This window comes from Eumetopias jubatus, unplaced genomic scaffold (genome assembly GCF_037043125.1).
Source record: "Eumetopias jubatus isolate StellerSeaLion01/CBP00866 unplaced genomic scaffold, mEumJub1_p1.0 scaffold_7, whole genome shotgun sequence".
NCBI lineage: Eukaryota > Metazoa > Chordata > Mammalia > Carnivora > Otariidae > Eumetopias > Eumetopias jubatus.
This window is the reverse complement of record NW_028274813.1, coordinates 121,350,332-121,368,010: the sequence shown is the minus strand read 5'-3', so window position 1 is coordinate 121,368,010 and position 17,679 is coordinate 121,350,332. Positions and strand designations below refer to the sequence as shown.

At 54.3% G+C, this 17,679-nt stretch overlaps 1 protein-coding gene across 1 annotated transcript in view; it reads right to left on the bottom strand.

Annotated features, from left to right (window-relative positions):
- HOMER2 (homer scaffold protein 2) overlaps positions 1 to 16,449 on the bottom strand; it is an 83,396-nt gene extending 66,947 nt beyond the window's left edge. The window contains exon 1 of the mRNA XM_028089401.2: positions 16,267 to 16,449. Coding sequence (XP_027945202.1) covers positions 16,267 to 16,271 — 5 coding nt within the window. The 5' untranslated portion in view covers positions 16,272 to 16,449. The remainder of the gene's footprint in view (positions 1 to 16,266) is intronic.
- Positions 16,450 to 17,679: the final 1,230 nt, after the last annotated feature.

Here is a 17,679-nt window from a genome sequence, read left to right as displayed (position 1 = left end):
ACCCCAAGTTGGTTACTCCTCAGAACAAGAACATCGGGACAAAGTTCCTGCTGGCATCACAGGCTTCCCGGTTCTGTCACCTGCCCTGTGCACACCCCACCTGTAACCGGTGCTTGCAGGTTCCCTCAGACGCCCACAGAGTCAAACCCACCCAACACCACATGACAGCTGGTCACCTGCATGGAACCCACTCTTCCTTCCCCCACCCACACCTCTTGACCCCAGCTCTCCCTCTCCAGCTAAATGCACCCCCAAGTCTTAACAGTGGTTCTCATCTCATTTGGGTCAGAGACCCCTTTGAAAACCTGATAAAAACTATGGATATCTTGAGACGCTCGGGTGGCTCAGTGGGTTAAGCGTCTGCCTTCGGCTCAGGTCATGATCCTGGGCTCCTGGGATTGACCCCTGCATCGGGCTCCCCGCTCAGTGGGAAGTCTCCCTCTCTCTCTGCCTGCCACTCCCCCTGCTTTTGCTCTAACAAATAAATAAGTAAATAAATAATCTTTAAAAAAAAAAAAAAAAACTATGGGTATCTACCCAGAAAAGCACATGCATAGGATGCACCATGCAGTTTGGGGGAGTGGTGTTCACAGACCCCTGAATTGCAAAGAGAAACCACCCTTCACAGAGTTGGGAGTAAGGTGCCTGACTGGCTCAGTTGGTAGAGCCTGCGACTCTTGAGCTCAGGGTTGTGAGTTCGAGCTGCACGTTGGAGGTAGAGATTAATTAAATATTATAAAAACAAAAACAAGACCAGAAAAAAAGCCACCCTCACAGAATGTGTCCAGACCCCTCCCACTCTGCTGCCCTCCTCCAGACAGCCTTTCACACATCTAATTTTGGATGAACTCTGGGCCAGAATCAAATGTTCTAGCTGCACAGGGAAGCAGACCCATCACCTCCTTCATTATAACTGTTACATGCTTCGACGAAGGTCTTTCCATGTTTCCGTTGGCATTTGGGACGGACACATCGCCAGGGCTGACTCACACGGAGCTCACCTTCAACTAGAAGGGCCCGAGTCTCTCACATGCTCAGGAAGATCTGCCCCATCACCACACCCCAAGACATGAACACTTCCCACCCCTTCTTGGGAGAGCCAAAAGACCACACCTTCCTGGTCTCGGGCTCCACTCAGGCTCCAGGCTCTTCCCTGCGCTGTCCACTCCTCCAGGGTCTCGCTGACACCTGTCCTGAGATCCACAGACACCAGCAGCCCAGCCGGGGTGTTCCCTTCACCTTCACACCTTCCCTGAAACCGGGCCGCTCCCTGAGGACTGCACACAGCTCTGCTCCTCTTCCCTTGCACATAGGCAGAACACCAGGGGAGACAGACGATGGTGTCCCCGTGGCCCCAGCAGGTGGCTCTCGCCAGGCCCGCGGAAGTGAGGCCATCCCAGCCATCTGCCTTCCGCCCGTGCTCACCAGCCCCCAAGTCATCTCCTGCCACTGATCAGGGGCTTCGGTTCCGGGCCCAGCTTCGCTCTCTGCCTACTTCCTGTCACGGTCACCAAGCACCTGGATACCCCCCAATGCCCTGGACTCAGTTCCTTGTCCTCCGCTGCAATGCCTCCTTCCCTTGCACCCCTTCGGTGGTGCTCTCCCACAGCCATGCGTGGGACCCCTAGTCTCCATGAAAGCACCCCTCAGAATGTGACTTTCGCGTCCCTGGCTTCCTGCCCACACGGCCCATCCTTCTAGCCCACTTGCTTATGTACTTCCCACCTCACAGACGCCTCCAATCCACGAACCTACTCACTCTCCACCAGCCACCTCCCGGCTTCCCCCTTGTCCTCCGCGGCCCCTACCCAGCCCATGGGTCCATCATTGCTGCCAATCTCGTGTGAACACCCGACCTCCCCAGCCTGGCGAAACTCCAGCCGGGTGCACCCTGCCATCAGTACCCCCCACCCCGAGGCTCACACCCAAGCCACTGAGCAACATCACAAAACTGGGTGGACAAGTTTCACTCTAAATTCATGTTCTCTGACCTCAAACCGTCACTCTGCAGTAGCCCACAAGCTTGGGGTTCCCTAGCAGGCTTGCCACCCACTCCCAGCCAATCCACACCTTCTTCTGCTCAAACTTCCCACACCCTGCCCTCCACCCTGGCTCTCGACTTGTGACCCTGCCCCATACTTCTTGGAGAAAACAGGAGCCATGACCAGAGCTCCTGCACCTTCCACCACACCCAGACCTGCCTGTATCTGCCCCTCCTGGGGCCTCCCTCCCATGACAGGGTGACTCCCTCCCCTCTCCAAGGGACAGCCCTTCCCCTGGTGCTGAACCCCACCTCTGTCATCCCCTGTGGGTCTTGGGTCCTCCATCATCCACCTTTTCTCAGCAGCACCCCCGTCCGCATCCATGGGCGCTGGGGTCTTCCTGCCTTAAGCACACCTTCCCTTCGCCAGCCGCTTCTCCCGTTCTTGTCCTACTTTCTGCTCCCTCTCTGCTTCCCAGCCTCCCCTCACTGTCAGCCACGTGGCCCGTGGTCCCACCTCACCACTGACCCAGCTCACGGGAGGGCCGCCAGCGGGTGCCACTGCCCCCTGGTCGTAGGCCACTCCTCAGTAGCGCAACACGGCTGCCCAAGCAAGCCCTCCTCCCGAGACGCTTCTCCGTCGGCCACGCCGGTGCCATCAGCCCGGCTCCTCCTTCCTCCCTGCCACTCCGCCCCCCTCTTCTTGGCTGGCTCCTTGTCCTGTACCGCCGTGGATGACCCCCAGCGCTCTCCTCCTCTGCCCACCATCTCTCCATCACGACCTTGCCCTATCTCCAGTCCGACCTCTGCTGAGCCGCGCACGCATATACTTAACTGCCTTCTCCCCACCCCACTCACCGCCTCGAGCGGGACATGTGGGTTCCTCACCTTGACGCCCCAGCCCCGCTCCTGAGCTGCTCCTCCCCCGGGCTTCCCCACAGCCACTGGGTGCTTACGCCAGAGACCAAAGCGGGGCTCCAATCCCCCCGGCCCCGTAGCCCACATCTAGTCCCTGTGAAAGTCCTGGCGAACCCATCTCCAGCCCTAAGGAATCCGCCCATTCCGCTCCCTCTCCTCCTCGACCTTCTTAGCCTCGGACAGCATCTCGGACGGTCACCCGGACCCCGGCACCTTGCCCCTGCTGCAGTACTTGTCCCCTTTCTCTCCAGCTCCACAGAGAGAGCACAGGGCTCATCTTCCTAAAACTCGAGGAGTGTGTCACATCCCTGGTGAAACCCTTCAGTCCTACTGATCTCAATTTCTCAAACACTCCAGGCAGCTCCTTCCCACTCTCCGCTGTGCGCCTGCTCCTCCCTCTACCTGGAATGTTCCACTCCCGTTCTTCACACGAGGCAGAGGCTTCGATGTCTCCGAGCCGCGCGTTGTGAAGTCCGTCTCAGCCCTTGCTTTGTTCCCTCAGGGCACTGAGTCCAACCTGCAGGTCATTCTGTTTGTGATTCCATTTACAGTCAGGTGTAGGGGGGAGACAAGTGGAATCTGTCTCCTTCACTAAAATGTAAATTCCGTGGTGGGAGGGACCATGTCTGATTTACTCATTACTGATTACACGTTGAAACCATGGTATTTCAGATACACTGGCTTCAAACACATTAAAACTTATTTCACCTGTTTCTTTTTGCCTTTTTAATGAGAACATGAGCACATGAAAAATTCCGTACGTGGCACTGACATTTCCATTGGGCTGGCTGGTCTGGTTGGCAAGGATCGGGGAGAGGCGGATGATGATAGGTTGACATAACACTGCATTAGAACGAAATGTTCGAGGTGATCAGCAACATACAGGGGCATAGGCCACGTGCTCAGAGCACCCGGAAGACAGGCCCGTCAGGCTAGGTTACGGCACGCTTGAAATGCCAAATGAATGAGGCTGAAGTCACAGGTCATTGCTATTGAGCTGGATGCCCTGCAAGTAGCTTCTGTCTACTGTTCGACACGTGTGCACATGTGAAGACCAACACTGGGAAGACAGAGGATGTGTTTCAACACGGTCGGGGAGCAAGTATCCTAACGCCCACACCACCTCGAGCAGCTTCCCAGGCCACTGCAAAGGAACACACCGTCTAGGTATTCTTGTCTGCACACGACTCAATGTCCCCATCCCCCCCCCCCACCCTTCTGAAAGAATTAGGCTCATCTAGAGAGACAGGGCTTTGTTGTGACTTGGTCTCTCTGGCCAGCTCGACTCTGGGCCGCCGACGGGCTGCCGCCACGCCGCCTCTGCCCTCAGGTCGGCGCAGAAACGTTCATCCCTCCAAGAGATTATCTGCTCCCATGGAGCAGGGAAACCCACGTCTCACAGAGGTTAATAAACTTACAGATCTCATTACTCAAAGAGGTCATGCTGGCAAGAATTTTAATGCATTTTTGAGAAAGCATCTGGAAGAATTATTAAAACAGAACAATGACTGGCCCCTCAGAGGAGTGAGGGCAGAATGGGGACTGATGGGGATGGAGCAGGCTCCCCTTCCTCCTCCCGCAACGGCGTCCCCTAGCTGCAGATGGCACAGCACTCGGGGTCCAGCCCACCCCATCTCTGTATGCCCACCGTCAGGGTCTGGGACCACTTGCCTCTGCTCCCGCTCCCAGGTCCCTTGGCGTGCTGCCGAGCTTTCCGGGTGTGGCGACTGGCACCTCCACAAACTCCTGCTCTTGGACCTCCAACTGGGCCGAGGTTACTCGCCAGTGCGTACCTGCCCCCAGCTAACTCCCTGCCCCAACCTCCACAACCAGATGCACCAAACCATTTATTTCTTTCTGACCTTCCCCTGCTCCTCAGATCAGTTCTTTAGCTCACGCTGAGAAGGAAGAGCCAGCCCAGCCAGCTCCTCGTTCCCCTTCCCCCACAGCCTCAGAACGCCTCCATTCGGGCACCTCCCCTAGCCTCAGAGGATGACCCCCCGGGCGCCCTGGAGGCCCACTCCTCCCCGGAGGCTCTGGCCTCTCACTTTCTCTAGTATCGTCAATCTCCTTCCTTTCTTTGCCCTCAGCTCCCAACATGCTCAATTTATGAGACAAGGTCAACCCTCCTTCCACCCTGACTCACCTGCCAGCTCACCTTCATCTTTAGCAAGACTGTCTGCTCCTCACCACATACCCACTCCCTGACAGGCCTTAAATGGGTTGGAGCTTTACACTGGGCTAGAGCTCCCCTTAAAACCCATCCACGCCCTAACATCTGCCCCACACTGTGGTATTTGGGGTGCACCTTGGGTCCCCACCTTTCTCCAAGCTTTCTGAGGCCACGGCCCCAAGAGCAGCCACCCGCTCTGCCCCCTCTCCTCTGGCTCCCATGACATCTCTCACCTCTGCTTTCCTCAGACTCTTCTGGCCTCTGTCTCATCCACTGGCTTCTTCTCAATCCCTTCAACTGTCACCCCTACCGAGAGCTGCACTGTCATCTTCCTGACCTGAGACCGAATCCAGAGGTGATGGCTCCCAGATCCATACCTCTGGCTCTATTCTGACTGCGGAGTGCCAGAGCCGAATTTCCACTTACAGAGGCCACCCCATGGAAGATCCACCACAGAAGGAGATTCATCAGATCCACCCAAAACTGAGCTCTCCTAACTGCGCCCCCCCAAAAAAAACTGCACCTCCCCTTACGATCCCGACCTCAGCCAATGGCACCAGCCACGCAGAGGATGTGTTTCAACACGGTCGGGGAGCAAGTATCCTAACGCCCACACCACCTCGAGCAGCTTCCCAGGCCACCGCGAAGGAACACACCGTCTAGGTATTCTGAAACGGTTGGCGACCCGGCGTCTTCCTTCCCCTCATCCCAGCTAGCAAGAGCTGTGGGTCCACCGGCCACATGGCTTGCACGGGGGATGTGGCCCCACGAAGTGCATCTGAAGAACATGGGTTTTGCTCCCAGACTCAAGCTGGATTCCCAAACTCTGCCCCGTCCTGTGGGAACCTGCGCAGATCACTGTGTCTCCCCAGGCCAGTTTCCCCAACCCCAAAAGTGGGGGCTGTGAGAGTTAAGTGAGATACTGTACAGACACAGTAACCCCAATCCGCTAATGTCTCGTGAAGTGACGGCTTCATTTGTGTCCCAATTTAGTGACATTATAGGAAAGACTCGCCAGCCCTCCCAGCGGGGTACGAGGCACCTGTGAGGTGCTGGACATGTACCGTCTGTTTTCTTGGAGTTCGAGTATTCCCGGAGGCTGCCTTGGCTCCCTTACTGAACAGGGCGAGGTTTACACCATATACACCTGCGCGTGTCTTCTGTCTCCCCTCTGCCCCGACACGGTCCACTCACTCTCCACGCTGCCCGCCCCCCACAACTGCCTCTGGAAGAACTTTCTTGCTCCCAGTATTACTCTCATCTTCAAGCCCGAAAATGTTCTCTCCTGGCCTGCAGACCGAAGTCCAAACTCCCAGTAGACAGTACACGTCTGCCTCCCACCCTGTCTTTTCCTGCTCCCCGAGCTCACCGCCTGCCACTGCCCCAGCCAGGCCTCACTCTTTGGTCCCAGGACCGCCTGCTCCCCCCTCTGCAGCCTCATCTCTGGGGGGCTCCCGGCCACCCACAGGACTCAGTCCCAGCACCGTGGTGCAGAGGCGGCCTATACCTTCCCGACCTTCTGCGCTCCTGAGCCGGCCGTGCACCTCCCTCACCTCCCTGCCCATTACTCACAGCTAAGGCACATCAAAATGTGCGTTTCCTCGGGGCGCCTGGGTGGCTCAGTCGTAGGCATCTGCCTTCGGCTCAGGTCATGGTCCCAGGGTCCTGGGATCGAGCCGGCATCGGGCTCCCTGCTCGGCGGGAAGCCTGCTTCTCCCTCTCCCACTCCCCCTGCTTGTGTTCCCGCTCTCCCTGTCTCTCTGTCAAAAAATAAATAAAATCTCTAAAAAAAAAAAAAATGCGTTTCCTCAACTCCTCATGACAACCCTATGACATCAGCACTATTATTGTTCCCATTTCACAGATGAGGACATTGAAGTTCAAAGGAGATCAGTGTCTTGCTCCAGGTCACGCAGCCAGGTGGACGGGAAGACCCCGGAAGCCAGGACTAATTCCGGGGTCTCTGTGCTCAAGCTCCATGCTTCACTTCCTGTGGGCCTGGGCAGTGCTCTGTGTCTAAACGTCTCCCTCCCACCCCGCCCAAACTCCTCATCTGCCTGGGAAACTCCTATGCATCCTTCAAGACCCAGTTTGAAGGTCACCTCCTTCAAGAAGCCTCCTCACACCTCTTACAGGAGACAGCACTTTAGCCTTGCTCCTGTTTCAACAACAGGGCCTGTCCCATTGCCCTCATGACCTGCTCACCATCCCCCTCCCTCAGGAGGGCAGGGACCCTGTTCTACAGCCTCTGTCTTCCTGGTTCCTGGCCCAGAGATGGCGCTCAACGGCCAGGTGGTGGTCATTGGTCAGAGGCTCAAGAAAGGTACAGGAGCTGAGGAAGAGATGAGGGGTGATGAGAAAGGAGTTCAGACCCCTAGGAGTGGGTGAGGGCCCTGAAACCTACTGGTACCCAGTCCACACGGCCCCTGGCCCCATATTCCCCGGGCTGATCAATGAGATAGTGTCTGTTTGGAGTCCACCTTCCCCACTGGACTGTAAGCCTCAGGGGGCCACAGACACAGATGGTCTCTTGAATTTCTTTTTTTTTTTAATATTTTATTTATTTGACAGAGAGACAGCGAGAGAGGGAACACAAGCAGGGGGAGGGGCAGAGGGAGAAGCAGGCTCCTTACTGAGCAGGGAGCCCGATGCAGGGCTCGATCCCAGGACCCCGGGATCATGCCCTGAGCCGAAGGCAGACGCTTAACGACTGAGCCGAGCCGAAAGCAGACGCTTAACGACTGAGCCGAGCCGAAAGCAGACGCTTAACGACTGAGCCACCCAGGCGCCCCGGTCTCTTGAATTTCTTGAATGAGTGAATGAATATATGAATAATCAAATGAAGGGTTCTCTGACCAGCAACATTAATCCTTAGTCTGATGCCCAGAACAGGGAGAAACCCCTCATTTTGTCGTCCACACTTACGCCTCCCCATGAAAACCACTGGTCGGCAGACGTGGGCGGGCTCTCCTGACCTTCCCCATCCTCTGGCCAGTGACCGTCCTGCACCCAGACCACCGGAGAGGCTGCGTGCTATGAGCAAGGCTGCAGAGGGCAAACTTCATGTTGTCAGGGCTGCCCGATGACAGGGGGCCGACCCTGGCACTGCTCGGGACTGGGAGCAAGCAGCTAAGGACCAAGGTGGGGGTGGGGCGATGCCCAAGAGGATCCAAGATGAGGGAAGGGACATCCCTGACCACATATTCCAAAAGGTTCCTCAGGGCTCACCGGCCAAACCCCACCCAACGTAGAAACGATGGTGATGACAATGACAAGGGTGATAAACCTGGCCACCATGTATTGAGTACTTATGTGCTGGGCACTGTTCTAAATGCTTTATACACACATCCCCTTGCTCAGTCACCTCCCTGCGCATTTAACAGACGAAGACAGTGATGTCAGAGAGAGAAAATGACTGGTTCAAGCACACACAGCCGCGGGGCTGGGTTTGTACTTTACTTGACCATCCTCCTGGCCCCCTGACGAATGGCCCTCAGTGACCAGGACAGGAGCCACTGGGTGAGACGGCCAGTTCTCTCTTCAGTCACTCAGGCGTCAGAGAGTTCTTCCTCAGACCGCAGAAGCTGAGATCAGCCTCAAAGCCAGCTGTATGGGAGCTCCTCCTCCAGTCCTTTGGAGCCTCCCAGAACAGGCTCCATTCCTCTTCCCCATGAGGACCTTCCCGGTCCCCTCCTTCCCCAGGGCAACAGAAGTCAAAGCAACTCTCCTTCCCTCCATGTACCGGAACAACTGCATTAAAAGCTTTCCCAATTAAAGATCCCAGAAGGAGTCCAGTGCCCAGATGGCAGGGTCTATGATATTCCTCACTAATTGGGTCCCTGTGGATACCCCGGACCCAATAATCCACAGACGAGAGTACCCCCTAGAGCCAGGGGACAAAGAACCTCAGCCGTCCTAACTTGTGACCTCCCCAGGGCAAGGCAAAAAGAAAGGGGCCTGCCAGAGCCCCTCCCTCAGCTGGGAGCTGGCTTTGATTTGGCTGGGAGACACCTGTATACTGAGAGGTTCTTAAGGCACACCTCTCAGGCTAACCACCTTGGCTGGTGGCGATGCCACAGTCCCCAAGTCCCCAGAGCAACAATAACAGGACTATCAACCGGGCTTGTGAATAAAAAAAAATTTTTCCTTAAATCTCTCTAGTCGTTGACAAATGTCTAAATGTGTTCCCCACAAGCATATTTTTATTCTAACAAGCTAATTTGAAATATAATTTAAATAAATTCTCTCCGAACGATACCATATGACGAACAGCGCCCGGCGGCAGAACTGCTGGAAACTTCGTGGCGGTTTAGTGGGGGCTCCCAACCTGCCACTTCCCACGCAAGCGAGCGCACCCCCCTCAGAAACCGGCCCAGGATGCCGGTGCTCACCTCCAAACCCAGAAACGCTGCACCAATATCTAGAAATGCAGACACACTGGGGAAACAAAGTCTAACTCTCAAGATCTAGAAGGGCAGGACCTGGCACCTGAAATTTCTAATATTCTGAAAAATGCTTTTTCTCTATTGCAAATCTGTTTTTGGACTGCTGTTCACGTTTGTTTCTTGTTTTTTTTTTTTATATTGTTAAAAAAAATTATCGAAACCTAATTGACATACAATGTCATAGGAGTTTCATGATCACTGCTCTTCTGAGAAAGGTGGAGAAAAGTTTTTCTTTTCCAGGGCTTCTTATCCCCACTCCATGGACCAAAGGGAAGAAGTCTTTTTCCAAAGGTTTTAGATGCCTATGGTGGCTGAGGTGACACATCACAGGATTTATCCAGGTGGTGTGTGTGTGTGTGTGTGTGTGTGTGTGTGTGTGTGTGTGTGTGTGTTTTAATTGCCTGACAATGAAAGCAGGGAATATAATGTCCTTCCCATATATATGTCCCTGCCAACCCCATTGCCAAGGGAATTCTCCGAAGGAGGGGCTGTGGTGCCCACCAGTGAAAGGGCTTTGAAGCAGAAGAGGTGCTCAGGTGGGCACGGGTGCTTTCTGCTTGCAGAGAACCTTCTCGTCCAGGTCTGAAAGGAGAATCACTCTGCCCTGATATTTCCAAACAAGCAGAAACAATTCGAGCAGCTGGGTCCCAGTCCACCAACCACCCTTAGCAACAACGATGAATCCTTGATGTTCTTACCAAGATTCACTAAGGAGCAGTGACTCACCCAAAATTACACAGTTACCGCAAATTACCCAATGTTAATTGTGACAGTGCTTTCCCTACCATTTCTTTCCCTGGTAATTCATTTAGAGCAACCTATTGCTTTAAGGAATTGTCAAAATGTCTTCCCCCCCCCCCAAAAACGCTGCCTTGTTCTAGAGAGCTTTCAAACAACTTTACAAAGATATGTAAAATGTAACAAAACGACAACTTAGAAGTAGGTGTGGATTTAAAGGCTGACGTATATTTATAGTTACTGGCATGAAAAGATGTCCACTCAAGGTATTTCAAGTTGCAAAACTTATGTTACAAAACAGATGTAGGATATGATTCCATTTTGTTAAAAATACATTTGTTCCAAGTAGACCTACATCTAGACACAGAGACACAGATACACGGGAAGAAGTCTGCAAAGACAGACATCTGATTGCTGACGGAGGTCATCTCTGAGACGTGGGATGACAAGTAATTTTCACTTCCTTCTTTATGCTGTTATGTTTTAGTATGAACATGTAGCATTTTTATAATTAGAAAAAAGCAAAGCTATTTTCATTTTGTTAAAAAGAAAAAAAAACAAAGAAGTGGTAGATGAGCAGGAGTGAAGGCAAACAAGGGTAGGCCCCTAACATAGAGCAAGGAATAAAGGTGATGGATGAGGTCTGATAAACTTGCTACGTGTGACCACACATTTAACTCTAAGTTCCCCAGGAGCCGCTACAGAAAAGAAAGCTAATGATTTACACAAATCACAACGTCCACCTGACAAAAACCAACCACCTGCTCAGCTCTGAGTCCTTCAAGGGACTGTGTGGGAGCAGTCAATGTGCCCCTGGCTCGGTCGTCAAACCCTCAAGGGTAAGGGGTTTCAGGGCTGTTTCCCACAAGAATGATGGCATCTCCCCAAAGTAAAAGTCAACCCAAAGAGTATTCACTCATTTCCATTCATTCATTCATTCATTCATGCCATACACACCTATTAGTGCCCCTCCCCACATTCCAAACACTGTTTTTTTCCAACTCCGGCGCAGAAGGTGAACACTAAGGGCTGCCTACATAATGAGGGTGATCCTTAATGCTAACACCCCCCTGGCGCTCCCTATAGCATACTGGGGCATCTGGTGTCCTAAGTGCCCCAAATAGGCTGGCACTGCCTCTGACACCCTTCGGATGACAACATTTTGTTTGAACTCACACATAAAGCTAGTACTTCTCCACATGGCTTATCTCTGCTTTGAAAATACAAAGTCCATAAGGGCAGGAAAGACCTAGTAGGTCTGCTCATCCCGCATCCCCAACAGACCCTCCAAATGCCTTACAGATGAACAGACAGAACAAACCTTAGGAAGTGAAGTTTCAAAAACCCAAGACAGGACCAAGAAAGACAAGTTCCCTCAATGTATCTGAGAGACAATATCTGTTTTAGTCAACACGAACCCCAGAGCAAAGCCCATACTTTGCAGGAGGAATGGAAAATTAGAGGGGAAGGAATGAACAGCAACAGAAAGCTATCCAGTATAGATTACCGAAAGAAAGCCCAAGGTGTCAGATAACCACGATCGTGCCGGCCGCACACTGCAACGTAATCTTGGCTTGACAAAATAAATGAGTGTAAACTGAAGCCAAACAAAACCACAGTAGATCTTGTTTGTAAACACGGGCAAAATCAGCTAAAAGTCACAACAGCAGGCAAGTCGGCTTCTCTGTTACCTTTTGCGGGCAGGTAAAAAGATAACTTATAACCCCAATGCTCGGATGACAGCTGACAGCCCGAAAATTAACCCAAGTCATAATAAAAGCTAAATGGCTTGCTTTAGCATTAAAAGAAAATTGCATCCAAATGTAATTTCTTTCTCTCTTGGCCCTTGCAACCTTCAATTAAGCAAGCTATATAAAAGGTAATCCAAAAATTATCACAACTTCTAGGCCAGCATCCAAGCAAGGCCACCCACCGCAGTCAAGCACTGACTCAATCAAAAAATCCTGGGGGCCTACTAGGTGCCTGTCACTGTGCTAGGTGTTGAGAGACGTTGGTGAAAAAGCTAAGACTCTATCCTTGTGGGATGCTACTGGGGAAGACAGACTATAAATAGGTAAACAAAGCCCCAATGATTGCCGGTGTGCTGTGGTGAGCACTTGTAGACAAAAAGGTGTGGCTATGTTAGCAAGCAATGGCGGTGCTCAGGAAAGACTCTGCAGGTGACCCTGATGTCGGAATTGGAAGCATGAGAAGGAGGAAGGTATTTGCAGAGTATCTGCAAGAGCATCCTAAGCAGAGGGAAGAGCAAGTTCAAAGATCCCCAGGCGCAGCAAGAACAGAAATGAGGCTCACGTTAGCAGAAGGCAGTGAGGGACGGCCAGAGTGACAGGGAAGCTGGGGATGAGGCACAGGCCAGTCCCCTGCGGCTGAAGGGTGTTCAAGAAAGAGGGTGATGTGATCCGATCCCTGATTTTAAAAGCCAGTCACTTGGGCTCCTGTCTGGAGAACGGACTGGAGATACCCAGGGTGGAAGCTGGGGGACCTGTTAGGATGTTGGTCCAGGAAGGAGGCAGCGGTGGCCAGGACCAGAGTGGGAGCTATGATCGTGAGGACAGGTGGATGCCAGATAATATTCTGGAGGTGGAACCATGAGACCCACTGATTGCATGGATGTGGAGGGCGGGGGAGAGGACAAGCAAGGACAACTCTTGGCAAGTGGGTGGACGGTGGGGCCACGGCCTGGGATGGCGAAGACGAAGGGAAGGAGAGAGCTGGAAGGGGTATCAGGAGCTCCATTCAGGGACTAGAGTTGGAAGCCCCCAGAAGGGCTGTGTTGGAAATAAAAACATGGGCGTCACCAGCAGGGGTGGGGTCGGGGTGTGGATAACATTATAGGAAGAGAGTGTTGAGGGCACAGAGGAAGCAGGTCCAGTCCCTAGGTAGCCCCATCATTCAGAGGTCAGAGGAGCAAGAGTGGGGAGACCGAAGAGGAACCATCAGGAAGGGGAGCAGAAAACCAGGGGAGTGTGGGGGCCAGAAGCCGGAGGGCAGCCGGAGCATGGGGGGTGGGGGAGTTGTTCCAGGGGGGAGGGCGTGGCCACTGGCGAGGAACCCCGCCAAGGGGCTAACAACACAAGGACAGAGATCTGGCAGCACGCTGGTTACCAGGGACCCCGCAGCCGGGGTGGGACTGCAGAGCGTGGCGGGTCAGGAATGGTAGAAGAAGGCCAATGGAGAGGGTGGGTTTGGGACTCATCTTCTGAGATGTTTTCAGGTGAAGGGGAGCAAAGAAGCAAGAGAGAAGATGACAGAAGCGAAAGCTGCGCTCTCCAATATGGCAGCCACTACCCACATGTGGCTATTTCAATTTCAATTAAATTAAAAATTCAGGTCCTCGGTCACACTAGACACATGCAGCTGGGGGCAGCCGTCCTGGGCCACGCACACACAGCACATTCCTGCCAGTGTGAAAAGTCTACTGGACGGCACTGAACCAAAGCCCGCATGTATAGGGATCAGACAGACCCTGGAGGGAGGTGGCTTGACGAGGCGAGAGGGGACGGGACGGACGGTCCTGGGTGGAGGACCAGAGGAGCGCCTGGCCAGCCGCTGAGACAGGTGGCAAGAAAGCCACCAGGGCAGCCACCCGCGGGACTGCAGGCGGCAGGGACGCGAGGCGTTCCTCGGTCTGCTGCTCCCAGCTTCATTTGTCAGTGAAGGTGTGTGCAGGGAGAGGAGACAGGACTGAGGAGGGAAGGTAGGAAACAGCGGCCTCGGACAGAGAAAACACAAACTTACTGGGGAAACCACACGCTTAATGCAAAACACTTCACAGAAGAGAAGCGGAAACAGTGAATGTCTGAAAGAGGAAAAGCATCTTAAGTGGGGAAGAAGTAAACTCAGATTTTTTTTCCCATAAGTCTTGGCCACGTCCGCACAGTCGAGCTGTAGCAGGGCAATAGGACCACAGGGAGGTTCTCTACGGACTGCCCTTTTGTTCTCCAACCCCCCCCCCCATCCTACTCAACTCTCGGAAAGGATGACATTGGTTCTATTTTCGGTGAAAATGGCTCCCTCCACCCTCCTCTGTCTGAACTGCTTATCCAGCCTTAGCTCCATCTCAATTTACAGCCACGGTTTGCAGGCTCACATACATTACAGAAGAAGTGGATAGATTGAAACTGACAGAAGTAGGCAGGAGTTACAAACCAGCCCTCACCTGCAAGAAGTGAGTAAGACATGTACTGAATGATGTTCAAAGTCCAGGAAAGTCACGTTCCACTTCAACACGATCCCCAAGATACTCCACCCTGATGCTCCACAAACAAAAATTACCTCCTGACATTTTCTTTAAGCTTTTATGAGTAAACATTTTCATTTCCACAGAACTATTTGATCTCAACCACAAAGTTTCAATATTTGTTTCTGATCATACAAGTGTGTTGAGTTGGTTTTGTGCGTGCTGCCTGAGGGGGGAGGGACAGAGAGAGTTAAAATTACCAGATCCCTTTTATCTTCCATCTTGAGACCTACATTTGCCAACTCCTTTTCACCCCCGTACATTTTTTTTTTTAAGTATGAAATCTGAGAACCTCAAAGGTTCCCGCTGCACAAAGAGCAGCCCTTTCATAGTCTACCGGGAGATCACTGGAAATATTACAGAAAACCTGCTTCCCCACCAGTGCCCCTCTGGCATAATCACCCCCAGTTTCTCTATGTATGAAATCTCCTGGGTTGGCACCAATGTCTTGAGCAAATCTCTTGGTCCCTTTCTCTCCCCTCTATCCTGTTCATGGAGGTCTGGAGCCCTCCCACTTCCCTTCATCAAAATTCCTCTCCGCCTGCCTCTGGTTCCTCCCAACACGTTGCAGACCCCACAGATAACGTTCACTGGGTAAGTTTCACTCCAGAAACTTACCTGGAGTGAGGTGCCATAGAGCCACTGACCGGTGGGAGCTAGATCAGGCCACCAGGACAGTCTCGCCCCTTTCCACTCCTCCCCAACCCCATAGAGAAAAGCCCGATCTCTAAACCCAGCCAGCAAAAGTCTTAGGGTCATAAGAAGGGCTGTTTGAAGGGCACTAAGCATAACAGCAGGGGACACAGAGATTCAGGAACTCTGGTTCGCTGACCCACACCGCCACACCCCTGTGGTCGCTGTCAGGCTGTGGCTTCCCCTCTGCAGATTCACAAAATGTCCTTCTACAAATGCTCATCAGCTGCCCAACCTGGGGACAGTCACCTAACCACTTAAGGCATCAGTTTCCTCATCTGTAAAATGGGCATAATAACTGTTCCCGGAATAAGGAGGGCGAACCTCACCATGTGCTCCCGTAGGGTGAGCAGATGTAAGGAGTTAATCGTGTTAGCACACCGGCTCCCTGACTCACAAGCGCCTACTGCTCAGAGACGCCAAGGAGAAATCAATCCTGCTTTTTAAATTACTTTATATACTCACAAGCATTAGTCACTTGGACAGAGTATTTCAACTTCTCCCCTGAGCATCTTACTCCGTTGTGTCGAAGACTGGAGCCTCACCCCGGCTCCTTCCAGACTTCATCACCCTCATCTGTCTCAAAGCAGAGTCAAAGTCCACTATTCCTACCTCGGGGAGCGGGGTGGGGGTGGGGGGTCACGATTATTTCGTCTGTTCCCTTTACAGGAAAACTTCTATTTCCATTCTGCTTGTAATAAACCCAGTCGTGGAGGACGACAAACTGCTTCTCACACTCACAAACACAGGCCCGGGAGTTGATCGCGCCCGGGACCGCCGTCCCCGCGGCTGCGGCGCGCCCGGGCCGGCTCGGAGGCGGAGGGCCCCGGGCGTGCGGCCGAAAGTCCGCGCCCAGGCCGGGCTGGCCCTGCCGGGGAGGGGGTGAGGGCGCGGGGTCGGCGACCCCGGGGCTGGCAGACGCCGGCCGCGCGCTCGTCCCCCGGCCCCCGGCCGCCGGTGCGGGGAGAGGGCGCGAGGGGCAGAGGGCGCCGGCCCCCCGGGGGGCTCCGAGCCAGGGACGCGTCGCGGCCCCTCCGGCGGGCGCCGGCTCACTCACCCCATCTCCGGCGCTGCTCCGGCGGCCGCTCCGACGGGCCCTCTGGCGCTCGTTCCCCGCGCGCTCCGCAGCCGCTCCCCGCGCGGCACATGCGGCGGCCCGTGCGCGCCCGGCTCAGCCCCGGCGCCGCTCCATTCCGCGGGGCTGCGCGGCTGCCGCTGCTGTTGCCGCCGCCGGTGCCGCCGCCGCCGCCGCCGCCAGGCGCGGGCGGGCGGGGGCTGGGCCGGCGGGGGCTGGGCGGCCGCGCTCCGGCCCCGCCCCGCCCCGCCCCGCTCCCCGCGCCGGCTCCTTACGTAACCTCGGGGCCCCCGGCCGCGGCGTCCGGCCAAGGGCGGGGGGCGCGGCCGCGCGGGGGCCGTTCCCCGGCGCCGCCGCGCGCTCGCCGCCGGCCTTCCGCGCGGCCCCTTTCCCGCGGCGGGCGGCGTGGGTGCGCCCCGGCCCCTGGCCCGCCCGGGGGGCTTGGCGCAGTGCCTCCGGGCGTGCATCCCGCCTGCTGGACCGAGAGTCGCGCTCGCAGCTGGAGGGATTTTGGGGCCACCCTACGATTGCGGAGGAAGGAACTGAGGCCCCCGCGGTGGAAGTGAGTTGCCCAAGGTCACATTTTCAGACCCGAGCTCAGGTCTCCAGAATCTGAGATGGGCACGGTCATGCCCTTCCTTGAAGCCCACCTTCATTTCTTGTCCATTGCCGGGCTTGGTGGCTCAGGGTAGCCGCCGCCATGAAATTCCGGGAAGCCAACGTGGCAGGAAGGATCCTGCACCTGCAGCAGGTGTTCTGGGCTCTTCCCCGGGTAAAGATGGGGCTGGGCTCCCAATTAGCGTAATAGCTTTTAATGGGGCTTAATTAAGTTTGGTTTTATTCTTAGAGCAAGGGAAATTGAGATGGCACAAAGAGGAACTTAAAGAAGAGCAGTCCCTGAATCCCCTGTCCACACATCATGTTCTGATTCCCTACCAAAGGCTGGCACTAAGACTAAGCTAACCTTCTGCCCCTGAGGGCCTCCCACCAGATCATCTTCTGCTGAGAACACACTGCCCACATAAACCTGCCATTTCAGACCAGTTAAAAAAAAAAAAAAAAGTAAAGGAACAAGCATATGAAGTAGGGCCACCATCTCAAACCTACCCTCATCTCTTCTGGGACCACAAGTTTACCTGCTAACCACCAAGGTCTCCTCAGGGGGCACCCATCCCCTGTACTTCACACTGTGGTAATTTTCTCAATTACAAATCTGATCATATCACTCTTCTTAAAATCCTTCAGTGGCTACCTTCTCACTGTCCTTAGGATAAAGACCAAGATACTAAACATGCCTCAAGCCCCTGCCCCATGGTGCCTCCACTGCCCTCTCCAGCTTTTTCTTTCTCCTTCTCCTCTTCCTGCCCTTAGCCAACTGACCATCCCCCTTTCAGC